This window comes from Salvia hispanica, chromosome 4 (assembly GCF_023119035.1).
Source record: "Salvia hispanica cultivar TCC Black 2014 chromosome 4, UniMelb_Shisp_WGS_1.0, whole genome shotgun sequence".
In the NCBI taxonomy this organism is placed as follows: domain Eukaryota; kingdom Viridiplantae; phylum Streptophyta; class Magnoliopsida; order Lamiales; family Lamiaceae; genus Salvia; species Salvia hispanica.
Genome location: NC_062968.1, coordinates 47,468,859 through 47,495,083, shown reverse-complemented (window position 1 = coordinate 47,495,083; position 26,225 = coordinate 47,468,859). Strand labels below are relative to the sequence as shown.

At 39.0% G+C, this 26,225-nt stretch overlaps 4 protein-coding genes across 20 annotated transcripts; 2 read left to right on the top strand and 2 right to left on the bottom strand.

Annotated features, from left to right (window-relative positions):
- Positions 1–573: 573 nt before the first annotated feature.
- On the top strand, positions 574–11,988 carry LOC125185507 (dynamin-related protein 3A-like). Of its 3 annotated transcripts, none has more exons than XM_048082045.1 (21): positions 574–1,166; positions 2,019–2,301; positions 2,425–2,453; positions 2,546–2,647; positions 3,232–3,297; positions 3,380–3,439; positions 3,900–4,013; positions 4,116–4,164; positions 4,876–4,985; positions 5,460–5,552; positions 5,688–5,780; positions 5,868–6,005; positions 6,618–6,731; positions 6,830–6,925; positions 7,012–7,054; positions 7,907–8,055; positions 8,139–8,285; positions 8,513–8,565; positions 8,974–9,073; positions 9,529–9,715; positions 11,749–11,988. In XM_048082045.1, the coding sequence occupies exons 1-21, from the start codon at positions 792–794 to the stop codon at positions 11,763–11,765; spliced, it is 2,418 nt and encodes an 805-aa protein (XP_047938002.1). In that variant the 5' UTR covers positions 574–791; the 3' UTR covers positions 11,766–11,988. The 3 variants fall into 3 exon arrangements, with proteins under 3 accessions (XP_047938002.1, XP_047938003.1, XP_047938001.1); XM_048082046.1 differs by lacking the exon at positions 11,749–11,988 and adding an exon at positions 9,802–10,263; XM_048082044.1 differs by lacking the exon at positions 11,749–11,988 and having other exon boundaries at positions 576–1,166; positions 9,529–10,263.
- On the bottom strand, positions 10,418–14,267 carry LOC125185509 (GATA transcription factor 24-like). 15 transcript variants are annotated; one of them, XR_007170158.1, is made up of 9 exons: positions 13,903–14,266; positions 13,512–13,598; positions 13,271–13,404; positions 12,796–12,894; positions 12,454–12,568; positions 12,242–12,313; positions 12,028–12,090; positions 11,189–11,338; positions 10,418–10,681 (listed from the first exon to the last, which is right to left on the bottom strand). XR_007170158.1 is itself a non-coding variant. In XM_048082048.1 (9 exons), the coding sequence occupies exons 1-9, from the start codon at positions 14,119–14,121 to the stop codon at positions 10,490–10,492; spliced, it is 942 nt and encodes a 313-aa protein (XP_047938005.1). In that variant the 5' UTR covers positions 14,122–14,267; the 3' UTR covers positions 10,418–10,489. The 15 variants fall into 15 exon arrangements, 13 of the variants coding, with proteins under 13 accessions (XP_047938005.1, XP_047938004.1, XP_047938010.1 ...); XR_007170159.1 differs by having other exon boundaries at positions 12,257–12,313; XM_048082048.1 differs by having other exon boundaries at positions 10,418–10,567; positions 11,189–11,269; positions 12,792–12,884; positions 13,903–14,267.
- Positions 14,268–16,201: 1,934 nt separating this feature from the next.
- Positions 16,202–17,409, top strand: LOC125221241 (UDP-glycosyltransferase 91A1-like). The gene is made up of 2 exons (XM_048123366.1): positions 16,202–17,099; positions 17,153–17,409. Exons 1-2 carry the CDS (start codon positions 16,202–16,204, stop codon positions 17,407–17,409), a joined length of 1,155 nt encoding a protein of 384 aa, XP_047979323.1.
- A 171-nt stretch (positions 17,410–17,580) lies between these two features.
- LOC125224226 (guanosine nucleotide diphosphate dissociation inhibitor At5g09550-like) lies at positions 17,581–20,768 on the bottom strand. Its single transcript, XM_048127590.1, has 13 exons — positions 20,628–20,768; positions 20,208–20,270; positions 20,042–20,125; positions 19,830–19,937; positions 19,584–19,756; positions 19,278–19,389; positions 19,081–19,161; positions 18,937–18,999; positions 18,693–18,791; positions 18,489–18,613; positions 18,199–18,409; positions 18,052–18,126; positions 17,581–17,956 (listed from the first exon to the last, which is right to left on the bottom strand). The coding sequence occupies exons 1-13, from the start codon at positions 20,712–20,714 to the stop codon at positions 17,906–17,908; spliced, it is 1,332 nt and encodes a 443-aa protein (XP_047983547.1). The 5' UTR covers positions 20,715–20,768; the 3' UTR covers positions 17,581–17,905.
- Positions 20,769–26,225: the final 5,457 nt, after the last annotated feature.

Below are 26,225 nucleotides of genomic sequence, written 5' to 3'. Positions count from 1 at the left end.
GTGGCAATGATACGGGTCTCCGAAGAACATTGGGGACAGATGACTAGTCTTCCACCAGGGTATTTTTAGTCTTTAATTATGTAATTTTTAATTTGTAGGATTTTAATTATGTATTTTTTTATTTTTTAGGATTTTAATTATGTAACTTTTATTTTTTAGGATTTAATTATGTATTTTTTATATTTTAATATATTTTTTATATTTTAATGTATTTTTAGTAATTGAAGTATTTAAATTGAATAATATAATGGTAAGACCCTTGAGTTTGTACTTGCGGAAGAGTATGAATATGAGTGTTGTGCTCTTGCTAAGGACAAGAAGTCAAAGTGGGTCTGAACCCACCTCCGTGCTCTTATTTAAGAGCATGAATGACGATGCTCTAAGCTACGTTCTTCGCCAATAATACTATCGGTCCTTCACTAATAATATACTACTATTTTTATTAAATTTTTTCATACTTTATAAATTGTGTATTATTTGATTAAATCTGTAGATATTAAACGTAGGGACTTTGATTTCAAACTAGTACTAGTAAAATTTAACACCTCTGTCTTGGTCTCTTAGTTGTGAGATAGGTTGCGTTCATAGTCACAAATCCTGCTATTTCTCTCTCTCTAAAAAAACGCTTTCTCTCTCATCCACCTCTTATCACACACTCGACGCCTATCTAGGGTTTACAGCAAAGCACTGGCGGGATCCCACACACCAGATCTTAGTCCAAAGATTTAGATAATTCGCGCAATTATTAAACTCGATAATTGACCTTTCAATCACTAAAATCAGCCAACTCCATGGCGGAAGAGCAATCGTCGGCGGCGGCGGCGAGCTCCGCTACTGGTACGGCGGCGGCGCTAGGACACTCAGTCATACCAATAGTGAATAAACTGCAAGACATCTTCTCTCAGCTCGGAAGCCAGTCAACGATCGAGCTTCCGCAGGTGGCAGTGGTGGGAAGCCAGAGCAGCGGCAAATCCAGTGTGTTGGAGGCGCTTGTTGGACGCGATTTCCTTCCGCGTGGCAATGATATCTGCACGCGCCGACCGCTAGTGCTGCAGCTGGTCCATAACAAAAGTAAAGGCGACGGAACTGAAGACGAGTGGGGGGAGTTTTTGCATTTGAATGGGAGGAAGTTCTTTGATTTCAATGATATCCGGAAGGAGATTCAGGTAATTTTCTTACTATATTGTATTTTATCAAGCACTGCAACATAACTGTGCTTAGATATTGAAAATGCAACTTTAGTGAAGAAGCTGCTACCTGTATCATGTATGGAAGAGATAAGTTACAGAAAATGAAAATAGTTTGAAATTAGATGGATTGGACTTGAAGCGTGTTGGCAAGCTGATTTAAACCTAGGATACGAAGATCTTGAAAAATTTTAGGACATAATATGGCCCAAACGTCCCTTCACTGGAGAGCTTGTCATGCATCAATATGTATATATGACTTCTTACATAGATACAGGTCAGGACCAAATTTAATTGACAATAGCTAGAATACATGTGTGAACACTGTACTCAAAATTTAAGCACATTATGTTAAGATTTGGGGGTAGTGAGTTGCTCTTTTTATGTTCCTTTGAAGGGTTCTGGGGAAATAGTTGAATTGATGGGAAATGATGGAAATTCTGAACATATTTTAAAACCTAGAACTTCTTATAGTTATATTCCTTTCTCTTTTGAATTGCAAGTATTAATGAGTTCTTGCGTGTCAGTGACTCAGTAATGCGTATCTGTGGATGCTGCTAGGGAAAATGCAATGCTGGTGTTTTTACAAGTCCATTATTTCACTGGTGACTTGATACTATTTTAAATTCTTCATTTTGTCATAATTGCACCTAGATGAGGACAACTTCTGGTAGAAATAGTAACTTGGAATATGTAAGATTAGCTTCTGATGGCTTCTATTTAGTTAATAATCCTAGTATAGTTGTGTCATATTGAGTGTAGGCCCTTCACAGATTTGAATGTGATGCATAGTTTTCTTAAACGTATTTGATCATCTTAAATGTTGTTTAGGCTGAAACTGATAGAGAAGCTGGGGGAAACAAAGGTGTGTCGGACAAACAGATCCGTTTAAAGATCTTCTCCCCCAATGTTTTAGACATTGCACTTGTGGATCTACCAGGCTTAACTAAAGTTCCTGTGGGCGATCAGCCATCAGATATTGAAGCTCGCATTAGAACAATGATAATGTCATATATCAAGCGTCCAAGTTGCTTGATACTGGCTGTAACACCGGCAAATTCTGATCTGGCAAACTCAGATGCACTTCAAATGGCCGGAATGGCTGACCCTGATGGTATCTTCTTCAGTCTATACTCTTCATTTTTAATCCCCTCTATATAGTCAGCATCTATCTAGCATGTACTCTAGTGTTAGTATCTGTATTCTGGGAATTATGTTTTCAATTATGTACCTGCAGGTTATAGAACGATTGGGGTAATTACTAAGGTGAGAATCGTGAGATTTAACATCATAATTATATTTAATTCCGAGTTAAAATGTGCTTTTGTTCTCATCTGGGTGGCGCTTTGCTGTTTCAGTTGGACATTATGGACAGGGGGACTGATGCTCGCAACTTTTTACTTGGAAAAGTTATTCCACTTCGCCTTGGTTATGTAGGTGTTGTTAATCGTAGTCAAGAGGTGATTTTTCTTATTCTTACTGACCATTTTGTTACCTGTTTCTACTTTCTACACAATATGATGTTCATTAAATTCCTTATGTTAAACCTTTAGAATTTTGTTATCATGCTGTCATTCAGAAATAGAATTTTAATATTCTTATGTATTCCATATTTTTAGGTGGTGACTGAAGATGCGTGTCTTGTTAGGTTCAGTTGTTTTGGTGCCTGTTTTAGTGCCCCTTATTTTCTCCATTATGAAATTATTGCCTGTAAATATCTTTACGGTATATGCCTAACTGGTGATTTAAATTAGTCGCCAGAAGGTTTACATGCTTTAACTCCAATAAAAGTAGAACCATTGCATAGTACTAGTATCGACCTTTGAGGATACTTTAATACAATGCAGATGCAGTATTTGTTGTTGATGTGAATTCTTAGAGTTGGTCTAAGAATATTAACTTATAGTGCCTCCGATAGTTCCCAATGTATAGAGAACAATTGACAGGACTTCATATGGGAGAGAAAGAGTGCGGTGTTTTATGCAAGATGCCAGATGGAAATCGCAAACACAGCTTATGCCATTTATGATTATTAATTGTGCAGGATATTCTGTTAAATCGGAGCATCAAGGATGCACTTGTAGCAGAAGAGAAATTCTTTCGCAGTCGCGTATGACCTTGATTTCTTTAGCTGAGAGCTGATTTCTGGAACTAATTCTTATTTTCTGATGATTAAAATATATGTTCTGCAGGTGTACAGTGATCTTGCTGATCGCTGTGGGGTACCTCAGTTGGCCAAGAAGTTAAACCAGGTATATAATGGTACATTGTGTCCTATACTCCTATTCATATATTATGTGAAATGTTCTTGTATGTATCCTTGAAAGTAAATATATTTTCGACGTGTCGTGTAGTTTCTGGATAACTGGCTGCTTAATTTATTCCAGTCTCGGTAGTTGGTGATTTCTTTTATAATCCTTGCATGGTTTTGCTTCATATTCGTTCACTTGCATGCTTATTACCTGGGTTCCTAACTGAGCAAAGACCTGCCAATGGAATGACATGGTGCATTTCCTTCAGTTTGTGATTTAGTTTGCTTGTTGAAGCTCGTGGATGCTCAAATGCTGTCTGTCTTATTTAAAATGAATTCAATGAAAATTAAGATATACCACTATACTTAGAGCTGGGCATATTGGTGTTGATGCTTTATGAAAACTAACAGGTACCTTTGAGTTTCGGCTTTCCCTGATGCTGGCTTTGTTCTTGATACAGATTCTTGTTCAACATATTAAGACTGTTCTTCCAGGATTGAAAACCCGCATTAGTGCTGCGCTGGTCTCTGTTGCAAAAGAGCATGCTAGCTACGGAGAAATTACTGAATCAAAGGTTTGTTTGTATTCTTGATGATTGTGATTTGACCGTATGTATGGATGTTGGTGCTATACTGCCAATTATCTTGATCCTAATATCTGACCTTTTGATGAACAGGCTGGCCAAGGAGCACTGCTGCTGAACATTCTTTCAAAGTACTCAGAGGGTAAAATATGCAACTGTGTACTCATTAGATAAGTAAATCATCTCATTTAATCTCCAAAGTTAGACCTTTATTACAGTCACTTATCATCATCAATTATCCCCCCTAATTGGATTTTGCACCAGCACTGCTTTAAAATTCAAAATTCTTGTATATGAGGAGGTGAGCTAGAGTTATTAGATACTACTGTATTACATAATTGATAATTCACATATCAGGACATTTTACTCTGCTAGACAAGCTTTGTCATTCCACATATGACAACATCATTACTACTCAAGTGGTCCTGCTTGTATCCGCGGTCATGCTAAAATTTCAGACATTTACTTCAACTTGTTCTGTAAACACATCAACCACTCATGACTAGACACAAGTACAGAAGTGCTTGTTTATCTTGTAGTACTGTTTTACTAATGCATAGTAAACTAATTCGTGTATTCTTCGTATGCAAACTATGCAGTTAATAATTAAATTAACTTCATAGATTATATAAAAGTTTGACCGGTAGCTTTACTGTCAGCATCTAGTGCTACTTGCCCCAGTTAGCAATTGTAATTGTCCTTGTGTTTTGTCTAAAAATGGAACAAATGTGAAAATGTCCCACCTTTGATGACCAAACATTTGTCCTTTTGCTGCATTCCTTTAAATCTCCACCCAAAAATGACTTAGTGTAAATGCTGCTTACTTGTGGGGCTTGTTTTTTGTTCAAAACAGCATTCTCCTCCATGATTGAAGGAAAAAATGAAGAGATGTCAACTTCTGAGCTGTCTGGTGGAGCAAGAATCCATTACATTTTCCAACATATATTTGTTAAAAGCTTGGAGGTTTGTGGTTCCTGTTTGATCCTTCTAAGATGTGAGATTTGTAAATTAGTCATGTTTGAGTTTGACTTTATGTTGAATTTTTCTCGAAGATTAAGGAAACATGAATATGATTGAGGTTTCTGTACTTCAGTATTCCTTTGTTTTGTCAACTTGTCAAAACTGGAAGCTAATAACTCTGCGTAAAGATTAGTGCAGAAATACATCAGAATAAAGTGATCAAAGGTAGACACACTTGCTAAAAAGCAAAACATGTTTGAACATGTCAGAGCTTGCATACTTCCCCATCCATTGAAACTACGCAAAAATTAGTTTGGAATTATGTTGCTCTGATGATGAGATGCTGAACACATTTTTTTCTGCAAGCTGTACTACCTTCTCTAAGATGCAGTTTTTCTTGAGCTTCATACTTATGGATGTTTTATCCACTCAATTCCTTTGTATATTTTCTATTTGCTTACTGCACTCTTTCTGCAGGAAGTAGATCCCTGTGAGGATTTAACTGATGATGACATCCGTACTGCCATCCAAAATGCAACTGGTCCCAGGTCTGCATTGTTTGTACCGGAAGTAGGTTTTTTCTCCACCTTGTTTTTCTATTTGTTCTGTATTTAACATCTAGGGAAAGCTTCAAGCGGCTTTCATTTTGTGTTTTTTCTTTTAATGTTGTATTTTCTGTCATGCCAAATAACCTCAAACACACAGGTTCCATTTGAGGTTCTTGTTAGAAGACAAATAGCTCGCTTGTTGGATCCAAGTCTTCAATGTGCCAGATTTATATATGACGAGTTAATGAAGGTATATTTATACAAAGTACCTTTTGGATCTGCCTATTGTTACCTTTTGTCATTTTTATTGAACATGTTATCTGGGTGTTGTTTATAGATGAGCCATCGTTGTATGGTTAATGAATTGCAACGGTTTCCTGTCCTACGGAAGCGCATGGATGAGGTTATTGGTAATTTTTTGCGAGAAGGTCTTGAGCCTTCAGAGACAATGATTGGTCATATAATTGAAATGGAGGTAATGTGCATCTGGGTGTTTACCTTTTCTTTTTCATACCTTAACATACTTTTGTTTGCCTCATAAAAATGCCGACACTGCATATTCTCTCTCATCTAAGGATTTGATACAGAATATGCTTCATTCTTCCTCTAGTGCCAACTGTCTGTTTTATTGATGAACCTGTCTTATGGATTCAGTATAGATAATATAATCTCTTTAATATCATGAAAAAGTGTAAGCTGCAGAATTCAAACAATTATTGGAATATGTGCTTGATGTTTTGGAAATGTGAATACTGATTTGTGAAATGTGTTATTTCCTGTCAATGTTGCTCAACTTAGAACAAAATCACGTGGAAGGTTTTAACCATAGTTAATCTGATCTAGTAGTGGATCTTATGTTAGTAACGATTTCCAGTCTAATGAATCTAATGTGATGTGGGATATGAAGGGACTGAACCTTTTTTATGTAAGGAAATGGTTAAACATTTCCTATCTAAGGTGATTTGGGACATGAATCGACTGAATCTTTTCATATAAGGAGAGAGTTGAACTTTTGCATACAATATATTCATTTTCACGAAACTTGTGATTCATTTTCTTTGCTGAAACATAACTACCCTATTTATAGATGGATTATATAAATACTTCCCATCCAAATTTTGTTGGCGGGAGTAAAGCTGTAGAGATAGCAATGCAACAGACCAAATCATCCAGGATTGCAGCACCAGTTTCAAGGCAGAAGGTCCACAATTTTTGTACTGATGAGTTACAGGCTTACAGCCCCCTCCAATTCCTAACAATGTCATGTTAACTAATATATGGTTGCCATTTATCAATCAGGATGCAGTAGATTCAGATAAAGCACCAAACTCGGAAAAAAATCTAAAGTCCCGTGCTATTCTTGCCAGGCAAGGGAATGGAATTGTCCCGGAGCAGGTGAATTTTGTACTGGTTCCCAAAGTTCCCGTGGATCCGCAATTTTTTTTTAAAAGTGATTCATTTTTTCTTTCCTTGGCAAAAAGGGTGCTCGGCCTGCTGCAGAATTAGAGAAAAATTCCTCATCAGGTAGAATTGTAATTTATTTCTACGTGTTATTTCAGGAAATTTTTCTGTTTGAATAAACTCTGAAAATCTGATGAAACCAACCCCTCAGAGGAGTAAGAAAATACTGCTGGAATCCTTTTCTCATAGATTGTTTTGAAGTTACCCTGTTGTCCGACATCAACTTAGTAAAGATCTTGTCATCAATATATAAGTTTGGGCAACCCTCTCCCTTTATTACGCCTTTTAAGGGGATGATGGGTCTAATAGACTGCTAACAAAATCTGTTAAAATATACTCCCTCCGCCCCAATAAATATGAAACGTTTGCTTTTCGGCACTTGATTTTATGTAGTGTTGTTTTGTGAGTTAGAGAATAGAGAGTCTAGCAAGAGAGGGAAAAGTATAGATAAAATTATTTCTATTTTAGGAAATGTTTCATTTTTAATGGGACAACTCAAAAAGGAAAATGTTTCATTTTTAATGGGACAGAGTGAGTAATTACTTTCCAAACCAATTGGTAAATAATGGTTAGGGTTGTAACCAATTTTTCTTTCCATTTTTGAAAAAAAGTCCATTATGTTCATTAGTTGCACTCCCTCTTCCTATCACTGAAATGAAAGTACTATATTGTGAGAACTAAACACGACTTTCAATTTTTAGCCGGGAAATGTTGTTGAACTTCTGATGGTAAGAAGTACTCCTATCGTAAGAACTGAATAAAAATTTTAAAAAGGTTTCAACCTATAGTCTTGAATTCTGTTTGGAGGATCCACGTTTCTCTATCTTGAGAACATTTTTTGGATTTTAGATAGAAAGTTGTTGACTGTTCGCCAAGCAATATGGATCTAACGTTTTTAATTGCATATTCAAACAGGCAACAATGTTGGCTCATCTTGGGGAATATCTTCAATTTTCAGCAGCCATGACAGTCGTACCACCATAAAAGAAAATCCGACCAGCAAACCATTCAGTGAACCTATTCAGACCATGGAACAGGGCATCTCAATGATTCATTTGAGAGAGGTATATCCTCTTTGGTCATCAGTTGCATGCTTTGGAGATGTTTTTTCGTTGCCATCTAACTGACTTTGTTATTATTTTATAAGCCTCCTAGTGTATTGAGGCCCTTGGAAACCCACTCAGAACAAGAGGCTGTGGAGATTGTTATTACAAAGCTGTTGCTGAGATCATATTATGATATCGTACGGAAGAACATCGAGGATTCAGTACCAAAGGCTATTATGCATTTTTTGGTATTCTAATTTCTTTTGCTTAGGTTTTAGTTCAATTTCTACCGTTCTCTTATTTTTTGTGAATATCTGGTTAGAGATGCAGCTGCCGTCTATGTACTAGTCTCATCTGTTCTGTTATCCTTTTCTTTTCGCAATCACTATAAGTACTTATGTAAACTGTGTAATTGATGCATCTTAAGCTGCAATTCCTTGATCATAACCGGACAGGTGAATATTTCTTTTCGCAGGTTCACCATGCAAAAAGAGAGCTTCATAACGTTTTCATAAAAAAACTTTACCGGTATGTCATGTTTCCAAACTATGGTACTTGTAGATGATGCACAAGAAAAAGTAGGATGAGAATATATGGTGGAAGCATGGTAATGTTAAATTTAAGAAATTGTAAATCAGCATGTTGCAAAAAAGCCAGACAAAGAAGGGTAGATTGCCATAGTAAGAAAATGTTTTTTTTTTGGTTGATTTTACTCTCAACCTATAACAAGAAAATTGGATGAGAAATTCGACTGACAGTCTATTTCCTTTTTCGTTCATTATTTCACTGTTGTGACATTTGAATATGATATGATGGCTGTGTTAAATTGTACTCCGTACTAACTTCTTTCCCCTCCCTCTTCCCTTGTCTAAAGCACTTCTGTCCTCTCCCGAACATTTATATAGCTAATGCACGTTCTTGGTTGTGTTTGAGCAGAGACAACTTGTTTGAAGAAATGTTACAGGAACCTGATGAGGTGGCCACAAAGAGGAAGCGTACCCGGGAGACACTTCGGGTCCTGCAGCAAGCATTCCGAGTAAGTCTTTGAAATTGCAGATCTTAGCTGATACTTATCTTTGTGGTTTAGACTTTATACCATGGGGTACACATGTGAAAAGGTGCAGAGATCACCAATTTAATCTAGCTTGAGTTTACATACTAGTGGCACCATCCTAGCCTTATTTAAATGGATGTTCATATCTTTAGGCATGCTCAGCAATTTCTCATTGTCGTTTTCTTGCTTTACCCCCAACGTTTTCAATTATGCTGACAAAATTCCAAGCTTTGAAGTTGAGTGGGCCCTTGCACATAAATTTTTAGATGATGCATATCCCAGGTTCTTAAGACTAAATAGTAAAACCATATATATACTCTCCGTTGACACCTAGTTTGTATGCACGAGGAAGTAGTGCTACTTTCCAGTGGCTCTGTAATTTCTGAATAGGTGGCTTGCGGTGCTTAACAATAATACCTTTTTTTTGGGTGCTGTAGACATTGGATGAACTGCCACTTGAAGCTGAAACAGTTGAGAGGGGTTACAGCCTGAATAATGATCCAACAGGTCTTCCAAAGATCCATGGGCTTCCAACCTCATCTATATACAACGCCAGCAGTGGTTCAGCCGAGTTATACGGTGCGTCGCCAAAAAACTCCAAGTCACGCAGGTCATCGAACTCTGGTGAGCTGCACTCACCTTATTATCCAGAAACCAATGGTAGTGGACGCAGTTCGATATCCGGTCTTTATTCAACACCCGATTTTTAGGTTCTTGAGGACTGCTGCAAAACCACTATGTGTCATTAAGTGACTTGCTATGCGATAATCACGGGCGATAGCCAAACGTGCTCTCTGGGTCAGTTCTGTGGAGTCGGTATTCATAACGTTCAATTAAGAATAACTAAATTGACCACTTATATTTTTTTGATATCCCTCCTATTATATAAGTGACGGTTGTAGAAGTATAAGTATTTGCTTTTTACGAAAAGCTTCTAATAAATAAAGGAGCTGTTTGGTGGGCTCTAGTCCAACAGTGGCAACCTTTCTTTCTAGAACAAGGGTTGGTTGCAAAATGCTATTTTTCTGACAAGCTTTCAAACAACACTGTATAGTACTACCGAGTCTTTGTAATTTCATACTACTAGCTATTCGTTTGTTTGTTATTTTTTGATTAGATTGTCAACTTGTCCCATTTTCTATCTGAAGAATCTCAGCAGCGATGTTTGTTCATTTGTTTGAAACATCACATTTAAGTGCCCATTTGTTCACTGAATTTTTGCCTTGCCATCTTGCATTTTTTAAGTCTTGCGTGATGGAGGATATTGATCAACATTTCTTATCATTTGTTATTCTGTGGTGGAAATTATGTTTCGGGATAAGCTCATCGGGAAGAAATCAAAATGCTCAGTACTGAAGCAAATTATCTATTTCCTAGTGTTTCCTGTACATGATAATGTCACCCCTGTGTGGATCGACAATGGTATGGTTCCGCCCAGGCAGGCCATTGGGCACCTACATGTTGATCAACATCATCCTGCACACAACAGTTATTCAGATCATGGAGGAAATCTATCTTTCTGTAACTGAATTCCACCAAGAACGGATCTGATCATCAGAGTTAGCTGGGATCTTGAATTTGGTTCCAGTCCTGCTAACCATAATATACATCAATAAGATGAAAATATGATCCCCCATAATGCCATCGACTGTGATAAAGACATGGAAAATGTGAACATGTATTTATTGATTAGAGAAATTTCTTCAGTGATGGAATACATAACATAATACTACTCCATAAGCTCATACTGGTTATGGTTGGCCAGTATTTGTCGACTATTTGTTGAAGTTCTTGAAGTAATAACCCCACTTGACAACCAAATGATTATGCAATTAAGTCAAATTCACCATTCCATGGTCGTGGCTTAGACAAATCACAACCAGGTTCCTTCTATTCACAGTGAAATATTCGTGACAATATATGCATGCAAACAGCACGTGTGTTCACCATCACCTAGATGCAACTAGATGCACCAAATTAGTATTAGGTCCTTTCTCCTACGAGGAAAAACTAGTGTCACAGAATATGTTATGCAAGTAGAATGCAGCACAAAGGTACTTTTGGCAAAGTTAAAAAAAGAGAAATGAGAACAATCACCTGCTCACCAAGATTTGCAGATTGATGCTCTATTCCAATTGCTGAATCATCAGCAATTCTTTCAGTAATACCAATCAACTCCTGAAAATTTTTGAAGATGATGCAGTTGGATCAATCATGAACATGTTATCATCAACCAACTGAAGTGACCTGAACATCAAATTGCAAATGCCACCCATCAAATTTAAACCAAACAAGCAACTCAGTAAGATTACTATGTTTTTCTAGCTTCTCAGGCCATAGTCATCAGGACTGCAGTAGAACTGTGTAGCCTTTTTGTTTCATTACCTGCTACAGACAAGCAACAACTAAAATTTGTGAACTATATGAAGGCGATTATGTTGAAATACTTAAGGGGCATTCGTCATGTAGTGCTGACAACATAGTTAATTTGTCATTAGCTTGGTCCCTTTGCTGTAGAGAGCGAAATATACATATCAGTATACACCCCAGTCAGTTCATTGGGAATATTATTTTGGATTGATTATTATTGAGGAAGCCTTTGTATCATGTACTCGTGTAGGACACTATATGCTAACGAAAACATCTCTGTGCTCTAGGAATTGCTTGGCTCTGAATAACTCAATGAAGGATTTCCAGACTCCATGAAAGCCTACTTTATCTGTACAAGGAGTTCTATGTCCAGCAAACTGTCCAAATGTTAATCTAAACATATTTGGAGCAAGCTGGAAAACTAACGGAACAACTTTTTGACACATTTCTGGATGGGGCATCAGATATGTTTCCTCCAAAAAATATACAGATTATATACATGAACTTTGTGGGAATTTCCAGAATGAGGGTTATATTAAAAAGGTGCATAAAGATACTTTTACTACCTCATCCTGGTTGCAGTATGAATCAGTTGTTTCATTAGCATGAGGACTGCATTCTAGAGATTCCTGTCAGATGATTATATAGTAAGCTATATATCTTAAAATGAGTGCTGAACTAGGGTGTTGCAAAACGACCAAAAATAACAGATAATAAAGTTTCCCTGATACAAACTACTGTGGAAAAGCAAATTGAAAATTTAGGAAGTTAGGAACTCACAAACACATCACATACTAGTTCATTTTGTTCGAACACATGTTCACCTTCCTTTGCAAGATCTCTCAGAGTACCCTAGAAAGCCATTAAAACCAATATAAGATAATGAGAAGTGCTGTACGATAGCATGGGAATATTTCCAAAACAACGATACAGAAAATTAACTTTTAAAAGGTTAACATATGTGAGTGTCACAGGGTCCCAAAAATTAGCACCTTGTTTGCCCACATTAATCCACAAGCATTGCATAGTGTTCTTGGACCTTCTGGACCCCGACGCATTGCTGGAGTTGAAGTTTCCCAAACTCCACAATGTTGACATCTATGCACACTAGTTCCAGGAAAGAAGAGTCTCATATAGAAGAAGTAAGTTCATTCATCACTGACTCAGGCCTATTACTATAATTTATCAGGCTAGATTTAGGTTATGCGAGGACTGAGGAGACAGAGGTGAGAAGATCTAAACCTCATTATCAGTATTCGGTAGGTGATTAAGCAGAAATCAGAATCAAACTAAGTTCACAGTTACTAGCAAGTTAGGGAAAGCTCCATACTCACACTGGTACTGGTTGAGTGCTGTTGCCGGAATCCCAATTATCATCAGATATTTTGGACATATCCTTAACAGAAGCAAATTGACCATTTTTCTGAAGCATCCTAGCGGATATTCAACGAGAAAAAAGAATAAACTATTGAAGAATGAATCATGTTCATCTTGAGGAATCAAAAGAAAATGCAGGTAGCAGTAACAACATGTTACACAAGACAAATAATTGGCATTTGGCAATATTTCCACACAAGTCACTGTACCATATAGGCACCATATTATTCATTATGACCTATATATGGCTATATGGGGTGATGAGTTGAATGAATTTTTTTTTTCAGGAGATATGCACCATTAAAACACACCTACAACAGCTACCATTTCATCATAAACTTGTCTGGAAATTTTTATGTTATTGTAGCCATTCTCATAATGATTCAGTAGTAGCTTTACACAAAAGTGAGATCAGTTGAAAACTAAAATTACCTCTGAGCAACTTCTTTCCGGCAGGAGTATCTCATCTTCTTATCAAAGCATCTCTCTTTCCGCTTCTCACGAAACCTCAATAATGACGCGATCCTCCGAGAAACTGTAGGCTGGCTCAAATCATCATCTACACCCTATTGGCCCAGTTCACACATCACACATCATGCTTGTGACTTAAAAGCACTGCATCAAAAATCTTTAGGAAGCTATACGGCCACACCTATAGTTATAACAGAAGTACCTTATCATTTATTTGTAATAGTAATTCAGAGCTGGGAATACTGGTTGGCATCTCCCGACCTCCCAGGAGCAACAGCACTGCTTCCACCTAAAAATTAAGTAGTTTATGAGCTTCGGTTCCAATTAGCTAAAAACATCTCATTATATCTTCATTTTACCCGTTGCTTTAGATTCATAAAGCTTTTAAGTAAGAGAATGTACTTCCAAACAACACCAAAGACATCATCAACATTCAACAACCCGGTAGAAATAAACACAGTGAAACAGCATAAACACTTAAAACAGTAGAAATACAACTTCAATAATTGATAATCTCTGTATGTAAAATCTGCTAAGTAATCAAGTAAAGGTTATTCGAAATTGAACGTTAACTAGTGAAGATATAAACGAACCTTTTCCGGAGTAACAGCAGGAAACACGTAGAGTTGGCCTTGGAAAGAAATGGTGAGCTCACTAGTCCTGGCTGTCGGCGGCAGCAGCAGCAAGGACTGACTATTTACCGCCGTGGAAATTTCCTCCGTACTGACCATCGCCAAATCGCGGGAGCTGATGTCAAATCCTCCGCCGTTCTCATGCACTCTTATAGGCATGCTCGCATACTCAAACGGCATCCATGCGCGAGTGCAGGTAATCCGTCAGAAAAAGAAAGGGAAGCGAATTTGAAAACCCTAGGCCCAAATAGACGGCGGGAGAATTTGTGCAGAGGTGAATACTTGGTGCCTGCTAATTAGCGGGTGATTATTGAATCAATGATTAACTTTGCCAATAGCTATCTTTTTAACATTTCTCGGTTGATGCCTTAGTAGAAGCCCCAGTGAAAGCACCAGTAGTTGCCAAATCATCATGCCCTATATTTCTGCTGGAGTCCTAGTGCATGCCTTATCTCTTATCCACTTTTCATTTCAATTTTAAATCATTATTTTTTAATTTTATTTTTATTTAAACTAAAATACCAAAATATATTATATTAAACACCACAAATGCAAAAAATAAAAAACTACATTACTAATTTAAAAGTGAAACTACATCATATACTTAGCTTAAAAAAAAAACAACATTAAAACTAAAATACTAAATTAAAAAAAATCAAACTAGTCATCTAAATTTGGTGCGTGAAAAGCGAAGAAAAATGGAGTATTTATAGTGTTTTTAATTAGGATTTATATAATTTATAAAAAAAAAAAAAAAAAAACGGGAAATGATAGGGCTCGGGCATCGGCCTGCAATGGGCGCCCGATCTCACGCCCGATGGATCGGGCAAGAGATGGAGCGCGACCGAACTTTCGGTCGTCTTCGGGCATGCCCGAGACTTGCAATGGATGCCCGATCATGCCCGAGCCCGATCTCGACCGATCGGGCGTGAGATCGGGCATCAATTGTGGATGCTCTAATGATTCTGCTCAATTTTCTTTTCGTTTTTCAGTTCGGAAAAGGCGTAGAATTAAAGGTGCATTGGTGATGTTTGTTTAAGTATAAATTATTGATAAACTCCGATTTGCAAATAAATAAATAAATAAATATTTGTGTTATCATGTTGATTTCTCAAAGTTAAATGTTTGTTTAGTTTCACAATATTGTTTACATTGTTTTTAATCTATATAGAGAAGAAATTGTCTTCTAAGAATAGGATTTTGTTGAACATCAATCACGATCATCCATAGAAACGTCCAGAATATTATATCATGATCATCAACTAATGATAGATTTTAGCCAAAAAACAATCCAAGATGTAAAATTTAGAAACTGTTTTAGTTTGAACCATCTGAACTAGAAGTGATAGCTCTCTTAGAGCATTCACAAGGACTTCTCCACGGACTAGCACTAGGACTTTCTAAAAATATCTTCTGCCACGTCACTAGGACTTCCCACCTCACTGTCACATCACTAGGACATCCATTACACAATAGTGGACTAACAATAGGACTAGTTGATGCCCTAGCCCACAATAGCGGACGAGCGCACGGACAAGGAGACGGACGTCCGCCTTTTACGAAGGACGACCTCTCGTCCTCCTGGGACGTCGGTCACCCGCTTGCCGCCCACAACAGTGGACTAGCACACGGACTAGCGGCTAGTCCACTATTGTGGATGCTCTTAGGTTCTTTCCCCAAACTCTACGTGATTTTGATCCGACAACACGACTTTATCGTGGAGATGGATAGCTAGAAAAATGACAGATGAGCTTGGAGAAGTTTATCTACTATCATGCCAATTGCCAACAACTAAGAAATTATATACAGTATATAAAAATTAACTAAATGAGGGTAGGTGAGACAAAACTATAACATCAATTTCATTGCATATTGATTTCTATTATGCAGTATGCAACAAAAGAAAGCACGTGAAATTCAAAGTTGTTATCATCATCAAGAATCAGACACCAAATCTACCTAGTGAATTTAAAATTCCAATCATCTTCATTCACGCAAGTGATTGAACAGCAGGACAAGGAACTCCTAAAATCTTGATTCACGTGAAGTGTTTCTTATAACAACTGCAAAGTACAGTTTGAAGACCATTCACACACAAAAATGGAAGCAAAAACTTACCATATAATGATGTTTCCATGGCTGGCATTTGGGCACATGATACTTCGAGTTATCGAAGCGACTAGCAGCAAAAGGCGTGTTTGTTTCATATGTTTCCACCCCAAGAAACCTGCAGAGATTACCTGCCATTTCATCAGCTCTTATGGAGCTTGTGGAGATCCAAATGCAGCCGGTGGATGGACTAGCCGTGGATTGTGAGGCAACTATGGATATCCAGCAAGTTCAAACACCGCTCCTCAAGAAATCATACGACATGTTAGCTGAGCCATTTGAGCATCTGGTTGAGAAGGTCAAGCCAGATTTAATAGTCCTTGACTTTGCTGCATACCGAATCTTAGAAGTTGCTGCCAAATACGGCGTAAGCACTGCGTTTTTCAGCGTGTATACAGCTGCTACATTGGCTCACATGGGGCCACTGGCTGAGCTCAAGGAGGGAAAGCAGCATCCAAGTTCAGAATGCTACACACAGCCACCGGATTGGATTCCTTCTCCCCACACCGAGGAGTATGAAGCATGGATGGTGCACAATATACACGTCGCTGATGCATCAGGCTTGTCCACTGGCCAACGTTTGGCGAAGGTCGTTGAGGGAAGCAGCTTTGTGTTGGTGAGAAGCTGCGAAGAGTTTGAGAGCAACTACTTAAATATAATTCAACAAACATTTCAGAAGCCAGTTTTACCTATTGGCTTGCTTCCTCCAAAAAATGAAGAGAGCAAGAACGCATCAAGCTGGGCCGACACATGCAAATGGCTCGACGAGAGAGAGTCCAAGTCAGTGTTATTTGTAGGGTTCGGGAGCGAATACAAGATGCCCCTTGAGCAAATACACGAATTGGCATATTCAGTTGAGCTTTCAAGATTACCTTTCCTGTGGATTCTAAGGAAGCCAAAAGACGTGGATACTCGGGATTTACTGCCTCCTGGTTTTGGCAGGCGCACACTAAGCCAGGGTCTGGTTGTTCTTGGTTGGGCACCTCAGCAACAGATACTCGCCCATCCAGCGATAGGGGGATGTTTTTTCCACTCCGGCTGGGGAACAAGTATAGAATCTCTTGCTCATGGCCACCCACTAATTCTTCTCCCCATGTAGCAGGCCAAGGACTCACTGCTAAGCTGTTAGTGGAAAACCAAGTTGGATACGAGGTCCCCAGGAACGAGGATGGTACATTTAGTCGGGGCGTGGTTGCTGAATCCATAAGACGAGTTCTTGTAGAAGAACAAGGCAAGCAGTTGAGGCTCAAGGCAGCAGAGCTGCAAACTGTCTTTGGCGATCATGAGCATCAAGATAATTTATGGAACATCTCAAAAACATCACTACACAGAAGCAAGTGTAAGAAGATATCTCAGTGAAATGCAAAGACCTACAAGTTGTTATGCCTTACATATCTTTCTGTTGAAATCCATCTCTGTATCCACAACTACAACCTTTTTTCAGCTTTTGGCAATATTAAACTGGCCTCTTTCAAAGAATTTCCAAGGAAAATCGGAAACTAGAAACTAGATTGAACCTAATAAAATGCATAAAGTAAACATTCTGACTAGTTTATTTCAATACTCAATTAGCATAGAAATTAAAGGCACATATAATTAGTAAGTTGAGTTGGAACTTGGAACACACCCCATTTCCATCCATGGTTATAATGCAAAGGGCTTGTTCCATTACACATGAAAAATACTTAGCAGAAAGTTATCGTCTTATTAGCAGCTACTATAAAATGCAAAACCGAAGCAAAAACTTGAAGAATCTGGTAAACTTGAACTTGTATGAAGCTGAGGAGGAGCATGCATGTACTAATTTCATCTGCTGTCAACCATTGGAACCAATTCACAACTCGCATTAGATACGTCATTGTTCACCAGCACTTGCTGCACTTAGGTCCACTGACAAATCAAGAACCTAAACCAATTCATACGAGATTGAAATCATATGAATTAGTTATACTATTCTTTTATTATTTTGACAATATGTCTAAGCTTTACTGTCACACTCACCTTTCCAGTTATCTTGGTGTACATAGCCAAAACATCTTCCACAGTGGACTCAAAGTGTGTGGATGGGTCATAACTCTGCAATGCCATAACATGAAAATGTGATCATGATGTGACAAAGAGTGAAGCAGAGAAGAATGAGACGCGTACCATAGAAATATAACAGTGGTCAGAATCACAGTCATTTGTAGGTTGGTATCTGTCATAGGTTTCATAGAATATCTCATCAACTGGTCCGAGAAGGTCCACCCCGGGCTTCAGCTCAGCCTCCGGGTCGTCAGTTTCAGCTTCTGTCAAAACGAAAGCTATGTATTTGCCTTGTGGCGCCACGTTGTGATAGTATGAGCAGCAGAATAGATACCTAAGACAAATAAGAGATACACAAGTAAATGCTCCTACATTAATCAGAAAATAAAAGGTAAATTGGTTAGAAAACATACATGTCTGATTTGCGGCCCAGCTGCTTCTGTGGAATGATGACTTGAGTTGAGTGCGACTCTTGAGTGTCTGGGATCGGGTGGCTCATTATAATGACAGCACGCGCAACCTTCCCTACCTTCTCAACCTGAAATCAGAATTTATTTTGAAAACTATCTCCAAACTATATGTATGTCTTTGCTGATCACAAAGCCACAGAATGTTACCTTATCGGGTAAATATGAGGGGTCGCAGACAACTTTCTTGCACTTAGCTGTTTCTCCTTCAGATGTAACTCCAATTGCTACTCCATCATCATACTCCACCTGCAGATTGAAAGATAATTATCATGTCTCTTCACAGAAGAAGCCATGAACGAAGCTAGGATGTAACAACGAGTAGTTCTTGGAGGAGAAATGCATTGGATAGACAAGGTATTCAGAAAGTAGAAGAACTGAGAGATTATATAACCTTGCAGTCTGGCTTGCTTAGCATGTAAGTCCCACCATAAACTGCGCTCAGACGAGCAAATGCCTGTTTATTAGAGCATCATAGCAAGTCAAAACCATGATAACAACAGTATACATGTGAACTGATATGCAAAAAGAAGCAAACCTGAGGCAACTCTCCCAATCCGTACATAGGATAGAGGTAAGGAGATCCAGATTGAAATCTTGCCAAAGACTCTGCATACAGCTATTGTAGAGAAGAAAGTAGTAGTTTTCAGTTTAGAAACACTGTGATACTACTTATTTTATCATAGTATTGTACAGCAGAACAATGTAGACTGCAACTTTATTGAATCTCTCTACCTTCATTCTCTTCACAAAAGTCACTGCCGGTTTGTCCAGGTATTCATCGCTAAAATGCAGAGCCAGAGCATGGCCTATAAATTCAATCGTGTCATCTTCCAGTTCATACTTTCTGCATATTAGAGCACATGAGGCTGTCAGTCGAGAGTTCAAATTAGAAAAGGCAGCACATAACTATGATAAATTAGCGTTCCATTTCCAACATCACATAGGTTAGGATCAGGCGCCAATATCTGTTGATTCCTTATTTAGAACTTGGTGTAAATGGCATTGTGACAGAGTGATGCATAAGTGTGAGAAACGAACGAGATAAGTTCTCTTGCTGTAAGTGTGTCCAAATCCATCCCATGATGAGTCTTGGGATCAGTCTCATCAAAGTCTTGAACAAAAACAAAGAACTTGCGCGCACGCCTCTTCTCAAACAGGCCCATAAGTGGGGATTTCAGTGCCTCAACATCAGTTGCCGGAACCTTGTGGATCTGCAGCATAATTTCAAGTCAAGGTTGAACGAAAAAGGCAAAAATACAGAAAGTTAGCAAAAAATCATCAAACCTTTCCTTTATTGTAGACAAAACTACCATCTACGGCCTTGAAGTTGAGGTACTTGGTGACATCCGTATGAATCAAGACACGCACCAAAGTTCCATTTGCCATCATGAACTACAATAATTACATCAAAATCTCATTTTTACCAATAGTAAACAACATAAGTTATGAAACAAATGGCTTATGCATTGCAGTTTCTATCTTGGATTCTGTTATACCTTTGGGATCATATCAACGTTATACTCTCTACTTGCACCTAAATTCTCAGGCGGTTGCTCCTCTCCCCTGAAGCGCTTCCAGAGCTACAGAAAAGGAGATATGAAATCAGAATCACTTCAGTTTGTTACATCCAAATTAGATCACATTAATGGGAGATTGTGTGACCTGAATCAAATTGAGAGAGCTGGACTCTCCTCCATAATAGTCATTTTTGTCCATGTGTAGTACCTGTTTATTAAAACCAAAAGAATGGAACTCAACAATAATGTAAAATTAGTTGTTTATTAAAGTGTACTTCCTTTCGTTCTTCACCTGTCGTGCCATTTGAATGTCCCCGAACGAACAAAAAAATTTACTTCGTTCAAATTACAACATAAAGCAGAGGTTTTTAAAAAAATCAAGAAAACTAAAAGAGCTTTCCATTGTGTGACAAGATGATCAAGTACCTATAAATTTAGTGTATGTTTTGGATGAAATATTTGATCAGACAATAACAATAGTGTGTCTGAGATGGTTAGAATAGGAAATTGGCAAATAATATAATGCAGCAGATATAAAGCAATAATCCGAGTGAGAAGAAGATACTTTTAAGCCATCGACGGAGAGAAGGCCACTGAGAATGCATTCTTTAAGACCAGTACCGAGAACAATGACGTCGTACTCTTCATCCATGTCGCACACACAAAAAATGAGGCAGAAGAGATCTCAAAAGGAAATGGAAGAATAATGTAAGGGGAGAAATGTGAGGGAGGAAAGTGTAATATTAACAAGCAAATGAAGATCCGCAGTTGATGGCCACTGAAAATATTGAACCGTATACATTAAATTTGTTTTTTAACCATAAAACCGTTATAAGTAACTCCAGTCATTGGAATTACTAGTACTCCATTATTCATTTATAGATCTCTCTCTACACAAACAGAATTTACATGTACTGCTACATTGCTACTGCACTCATTGCATATGACTACACATTGTCTGCTTCTTCTCGTGGTATAGTAACACAAATTATAGTATTATGCAATTTATTGCGTGTGATTGTAGCTACTATAAATGGATAGACGAGTCAGTAAAATATAAACACTTCATTAGATTATTATATAACATCATATTTAATTTATACTAATATGTATTGGGTGAAAGATTATTTCCTATTTTCTAAACTGACTAATAACATTTTTTATCTAAGAAAGTTACACCTAGGATTCGGATATGCCACTTGTTATTTTTAAAATAAAATGTACAAATATTTATGTTGAAAGTATTAAATATGAAATATTATCCAAATAACCCTTATAATATTTAATAGTACAAAATTGTTCCAGATATAATATAATAAAGCACATGGCCCTGCCATAGGAAAAAACAATATGATTGAGATGAATAAAAAGCTAATGCAAAATGGAATTACTACTAGTTAATGGAGTATATTTTTTTCTGGTATATAGCAGTACTAGTTTTATGTGTTAGTGATGAAAAAGAATGAAGTAGAAACCATAATATTTTTATTTTGAAAAAATATCACTTTAAGTGGGATATGCTAAAAAGAAAAAGTATGAATGAAAAAGAGGGAGTAATTTATTTATTCACGTTCATAAAAATATATTTTTTCTAGCCATTTTTAGATTATAGTATATGTAAAATATCATTTGAAGAGGAGGAGGTAACCTTTCACTTATTTCACTGCCACAGCAACTTCTGCAAACAAAGCTCATCTACAAATTTAATCACATACGCATATGATATGATGATTTTTTTCGAGTCAAGCCTGTAGTAATACACCACACGTGCATGTTAGTAGTATATATATTTCAAGAATCCAGACATTAAGGCTACCGCTCTCCTATCTTTTCTCTCACTCTTCCTCCATTTCTCCTATTTAACTCCAAGTTCTACCAAACAATTTTACTTTCACGACATAATCCTTGTTGAAGGTATCAATTTGGTGCTTTCATTGGTGTTCTCTTTCTCCATGGCTTCCCCCAATCCTTCCAAAAATCCACACACACCTCCCATCGACTTGAAGGACCTCCTTCACGCAATTTCAAATTTAGGCAATGAACTACACGCTTCTCGTGTGGAGCAAACTGCATTGCATAATCGACTTCAACTTGTTGAGGCTTCCAACTCCAACAAATTCAACGATGGCAACTCACACCGGAAGACACTCCATGGGAAATCACCTGCATCAGCTAGCGGCCTCCTCCTTCAGTCACGGCGTCTTCCTCGACGTCCTCTGATACTACTCCGCGGATACGAATCTAGGCCCCGCGATTTGCTGGAGACGACCCCCTGGGTTGGATATTCAAAATCCAAAAATACTTTGACTACTTCCTCACCTCCGAGGAGGAGCGTCTTCACCTCGTTGCTATGCTGATCGACCATCCGGCGTCCGAGTGGTTTCGATATTATCAATCGAGTAATGCAGGCAGCTCTTGGCCGGATTTTCTCACTGCCGTTCGTCAGCGCTTTGACTCTGGGTATTCCTGTTACGGAACGGCCTTCGGCAAGGCTGGGGGAGGAGACAGAGCTTCGCGTGGAGGACACGGATGCTGACACAACGGAGCAGCAGGAGCAGCCACCGGCAAGGCGCAAGCGGCCTGCCCGGCGGCAATCCAAGAGGCCGTCACGTTACGGCGATTTTGTGTCTCGATAGATAATTACTAGTTATTGTGGAGTCTTTAATTATTGTATTTTCCCTTTTTGAAAACAGAGTATTTTTAATTATTTATTCGTTGAGTGACGTTAAGCTCCTTTCCGGGTTTTCTTTGTTGATTCTTTCCCGGATCGTAGGTCGAATCAACCCTAGGGTCCTTAGTATAAATACGTGTGTATTTTATTTCCCCATTCAAGAAATAAAATATTTTCACGCAGCTTTTCTTCTTTCTTGCGCAAAACGCAAGCAACCCTAGTTCGACGCCGAATTGATCGACGGGTAATCGCTCCCGCGACGTTCGACGCGGATTTATCTAGTCATGCCCTTTGGCTTGACGAACGCTCCTTCCACATTCCAAGCCGCCATGAATAGTATTTTTCAGCCATTCCTTCGCAAATTTGTTATTGTCTTTTTTGACGATATTTTGATCATTAGCACAACTCTAGCATCTCATGCTGATCATCTTCATCAAGTGCTACAGGTTTTGGCTAAAAATTGTTTCTTTGTAAAGCTGGAGAAGTGTTCTTTTTGTAAGCCGTCCGTCGATTACTTGGGACATATAATAGGTGATGGTCACCTAAAAGCTGATCCTGCGAAAATTGATGCCATGTTGGCTTGGCCGGTTCCCTCTTCCACGAAACAACTTCGAGGTTTCTTGGGATTGACGGGTTATTATCGTCGCTTTATTGCAGGTTATGCCATGATTGCTGCTCCTCTTACAGATTTACTTAAGAAGGACAATTTTCAATGGTCTCCTATCGCTACAGCAAGCTTTGAGCAGCTAAAGCAGGCCATGACGAGCGCTCCTGTCCTCCATTTACCAGATTTTTCATTGCCTTTTTATGTGGAAACTGATGCATCTGACATTGGTATTGGTGCCGTGTTGCTTCAGGCTGGCCACCCCTTGGCATTTTTTAGCAAGAAGATGGGCCCTCGTCGGCGTGCGGCTTCGACTTACCATAAAGAGTTATATACCATTGTCGAGGCAGTACAAAAATGGTGACAATATCTCTTGGGTCGTGAGTTCATAATTCGCAGTGATCAACAAAGTTTGAAGGAGCTTTTGCTGCAGGTCATCCAAACACCCGAGCAGCAATTTTATATACGCAAGTTGATGGGTTTCAAATTCAAGATTGAATATAAATCTGGGTCTTCTAACCAAGCAGCTGATGCACTCTCTCGTCGCCATTCTGATGAGCCCGCTGTGGATTTATTTTCCACATATGCTTGCCCACTACCAACTCTTTAGGATTCGTTGTGTGCCGAGACAGCTTCACTCCAAGACCTCCGTGACTTACAAAAGACTATATTGGAAGGCTCAGCACCAACACCATTCTCCTTTCAAGATGGATTGATTTTCTATAATCGCAGAATCTATGTGAGTCCTTCATCCTCAGTCAAACAGGCCATTCTCGAAGAATTCCATAGTACTCGTACTGCTGGCCACCCCGGGGTTGAGAGAACATTCCGCGTGTTGCTGCTGCTTTTCACTGGCCAAAAATGAGGGCTGATATCCGCTCTTATGTTGCGTCTTGCTTAGTGTGTCAGACGACTAAGTATTCTACTCAAAAACCCGGCGGACTCATTCAACAGCTGCCAATTCCGAATCAGGTTTGGGATTCTGCATCAGTGGATTTCATAACTGGCCTTCCTAGCTCTCAAGGATGCACGGTGATTATGGTGGTCGTTGATCGGCATTCCAAATATGCTCATTTTGGTACCCTCCCTGCCAATTTTGATGCTCCAAAGGTTGCAGCTCTATTTGTTGATGTCGTTGTAAAATTGCATGGATTTCCACAGTCACTAATTTCTGATCGTGATCCTGTTTTTATGAGTTCTTTTTGGAAGGAACTATTGAAGTTAAGTGGAACGTCCCTTAAATTTAGCACAGCCTATCACCCGCAATCTGACGGTCAAACGGAGGTGATGAATCGGGGTTTAGAGCAATATCTTCGAGCTTTCACACATGATCGCCCGAAACACTGGTCTCATTTCTTGCCTTGGGCTGAACTTGCCCTCAATAGTAGCTTTCATGAGGGTCTTCGAACATCTCCTTTTCGCGTTCTTTATGGTCGTGATCCTTCGGAGCTCTTTCACACAAGAACCATCCGATCCTCCATCCCATCAGTCGAAGAATTGCTTAAAGAACGTGCTGAGGTACTGCATGAAATCAAAGGACATCTAGCAAAGATGCAGCAAAGGCTTCAAGACTCAGCTAATAAGCATCGCCGCGATGTCTCATTTGCCATAGGCGACCTTGTGCTGCTCAAGCTACACCCTCGCCGTCAACATTCACTTGCTCGCCCATTATCGACGAAGTTGTCACAACGATTTTATGGCCCATTCCAGGTGCTTGAACGTATTGGCGAGGTTGCTTATCGCCTTCAGTTGCCAGACGGAGTTCGCATTCATAATGTCTTCCATGTCTCTCTTTTGAGACCTTTTGTGCCTGGTCCGACACAGCCAAAAACAATGCCACTTCCTTCGGTCTTCCTTAATGGCTCTCCAGTCGCGACACCGTTGTCGGCTTCAGCTCGCAGGACCATCTTTCTCAATGGTGAACCTCAAGAACAATGGTTAGTACACTGGGATGATAGCTCCATCGACGCCACTACTTGGGAACCAAAGGATGAGCTCCTTCTTCGTTTTCCAACTCTCAGCCTTGAGGACAAGGCCGTTGACGTCCCCGGAGGAGTTGATACCGGCTGCTCTATCACTACCCCACTAAATCCCATGCACACCTCCACAACATTAACCAATTCCCCCACTAATCCTACAACCGATCCACCTCATCACTCACAAACCTCCACAACATCCACCATTCCTCCCACTACCTCTACAACCGCCCCACCACATCCATCAACCGCTAACTGCCCCACCACTTCCAAGTCTAGGCCACGAAGAAAGGTGCAGCCGCCCTCACGGTTCTAAGACTTTATCTAATGAAGAAGTTGTATTTTAATTAGCTTAGTTTGTTTCATGTAATAGAGTCTAGTAGTTATAAGTTTCGGGTTTTCTTTGTCGGTTCTTTCCCGGAACGTAGAAAGAGAGTCGAACCGCATAGGGTCCTTAGATAATTATATAAAGCCTTGTCATCCTACGATTAATATCAAGAATCCAGACATTAAGGCTACTGCTCTCCTATCTTTTCTCTCACTCTTCCTCCATTTCTCCCATTTAACTCCAAGTTCTACCAAACAATTTTACTTTCACGACATAATCCTTGTTGAAGGTATCAACTGGTACGCGATCCTCCGCCTCACGCCGCAGCAGGGCCGCGAATCGGAGCTCGTGGCCTCCCAGTACCGCAGCCTCGCCATCGTCTTAAACCCTCAGAAGAATAAATTCCCCTTCTCCGACCAGGCCTTCCGCCTCGTGGTCGATGCATGGAGTATTAGAAATGGGTCACTCACCCCTTAAAAGGCCTCATAAGGGGGAGAGTTATCCACACTTATATAGAGAAGCTAGGATCATCACCAAGCCGATGTGAGACAAGGATTTAGAGAATTTAACACGCCCCCTCACGT

Coding starts and splice junctions, on each gene's coding strand:
- LOC125185509 (XM_048082047.1), bottom strand. CDS start 14,121: ATGCCGTTTGAGTATGCGAGCATGCCTATAAGAGTGCATGAGAACGGC. Junction 12,314..12,453: donor GATTAATGTGGGCAAACAAG/GTGCTAATTTTT, acceptor ATGGCTTTCTAG/GGTACTCTGAGAGATCTTGC. Junction 12,091..12,241: donor AACTAGTATGTGATGTGTTT/GTGAGTTCCTAA, acceptor ATCATCTGACAG/GAATCTCTAGAATGCAGTCC.
- LOC125224226 (XM_048127590.1), bottom strand. CDS start 20,714: ATGGATGAAGAGTACGACGTCATTGTTCTCGGTACTGGTCTTAAAGAA. Junction 20,126..20,207: donor GCTCTCTCAATTTGATTCAG/GTCACACAATCT, acceptor CCTTTTCTGTAG/CTCTGGAAGCGCTTCAGGGG. Junction 18,614..18,692: donor CCTCATATTTACCCGATAAG/GTAACATTCTGT, acceptor TTCTGATTTCAG/GTTGAGAAGGTAGGGAAGGT.
- LOC125185507 (XM_048082044.1), top strand. CDS start 792: ATGGCGGAAGAGCAATCGTCGGCGGCGGCGGCGAGCTCCGCTACTGGT. Junction 4,986..5,459: donor TATTTGTTAAAAGCTTGGAG/GTTTGTGGTTCC, acceptor CTCTTTCTGCAG/GAAGTAGATCCCTGTGAGGA. Junction 5,553..5,687: donor CTGCATTGTTTGTACCGGAA/GTAGGTTTTTTC, acceptor TCAAACACACAG/GTTCCATTTGAGGTTCTTGT.
- LOC125221241 (XM_048123366.1), top strand. CDS start 16,202: ATGGAGCTTGTGGAGATCCAAATGCAGCCGGTGGATGGACTAGCCGTG. Junction 17,100..17,152: donor CCACTCCGGCTGGGGAACAA/GTATAGAATCTC, acceptor CCCATGTAGCAG/GCCAAGGACTCACTGCTAAG.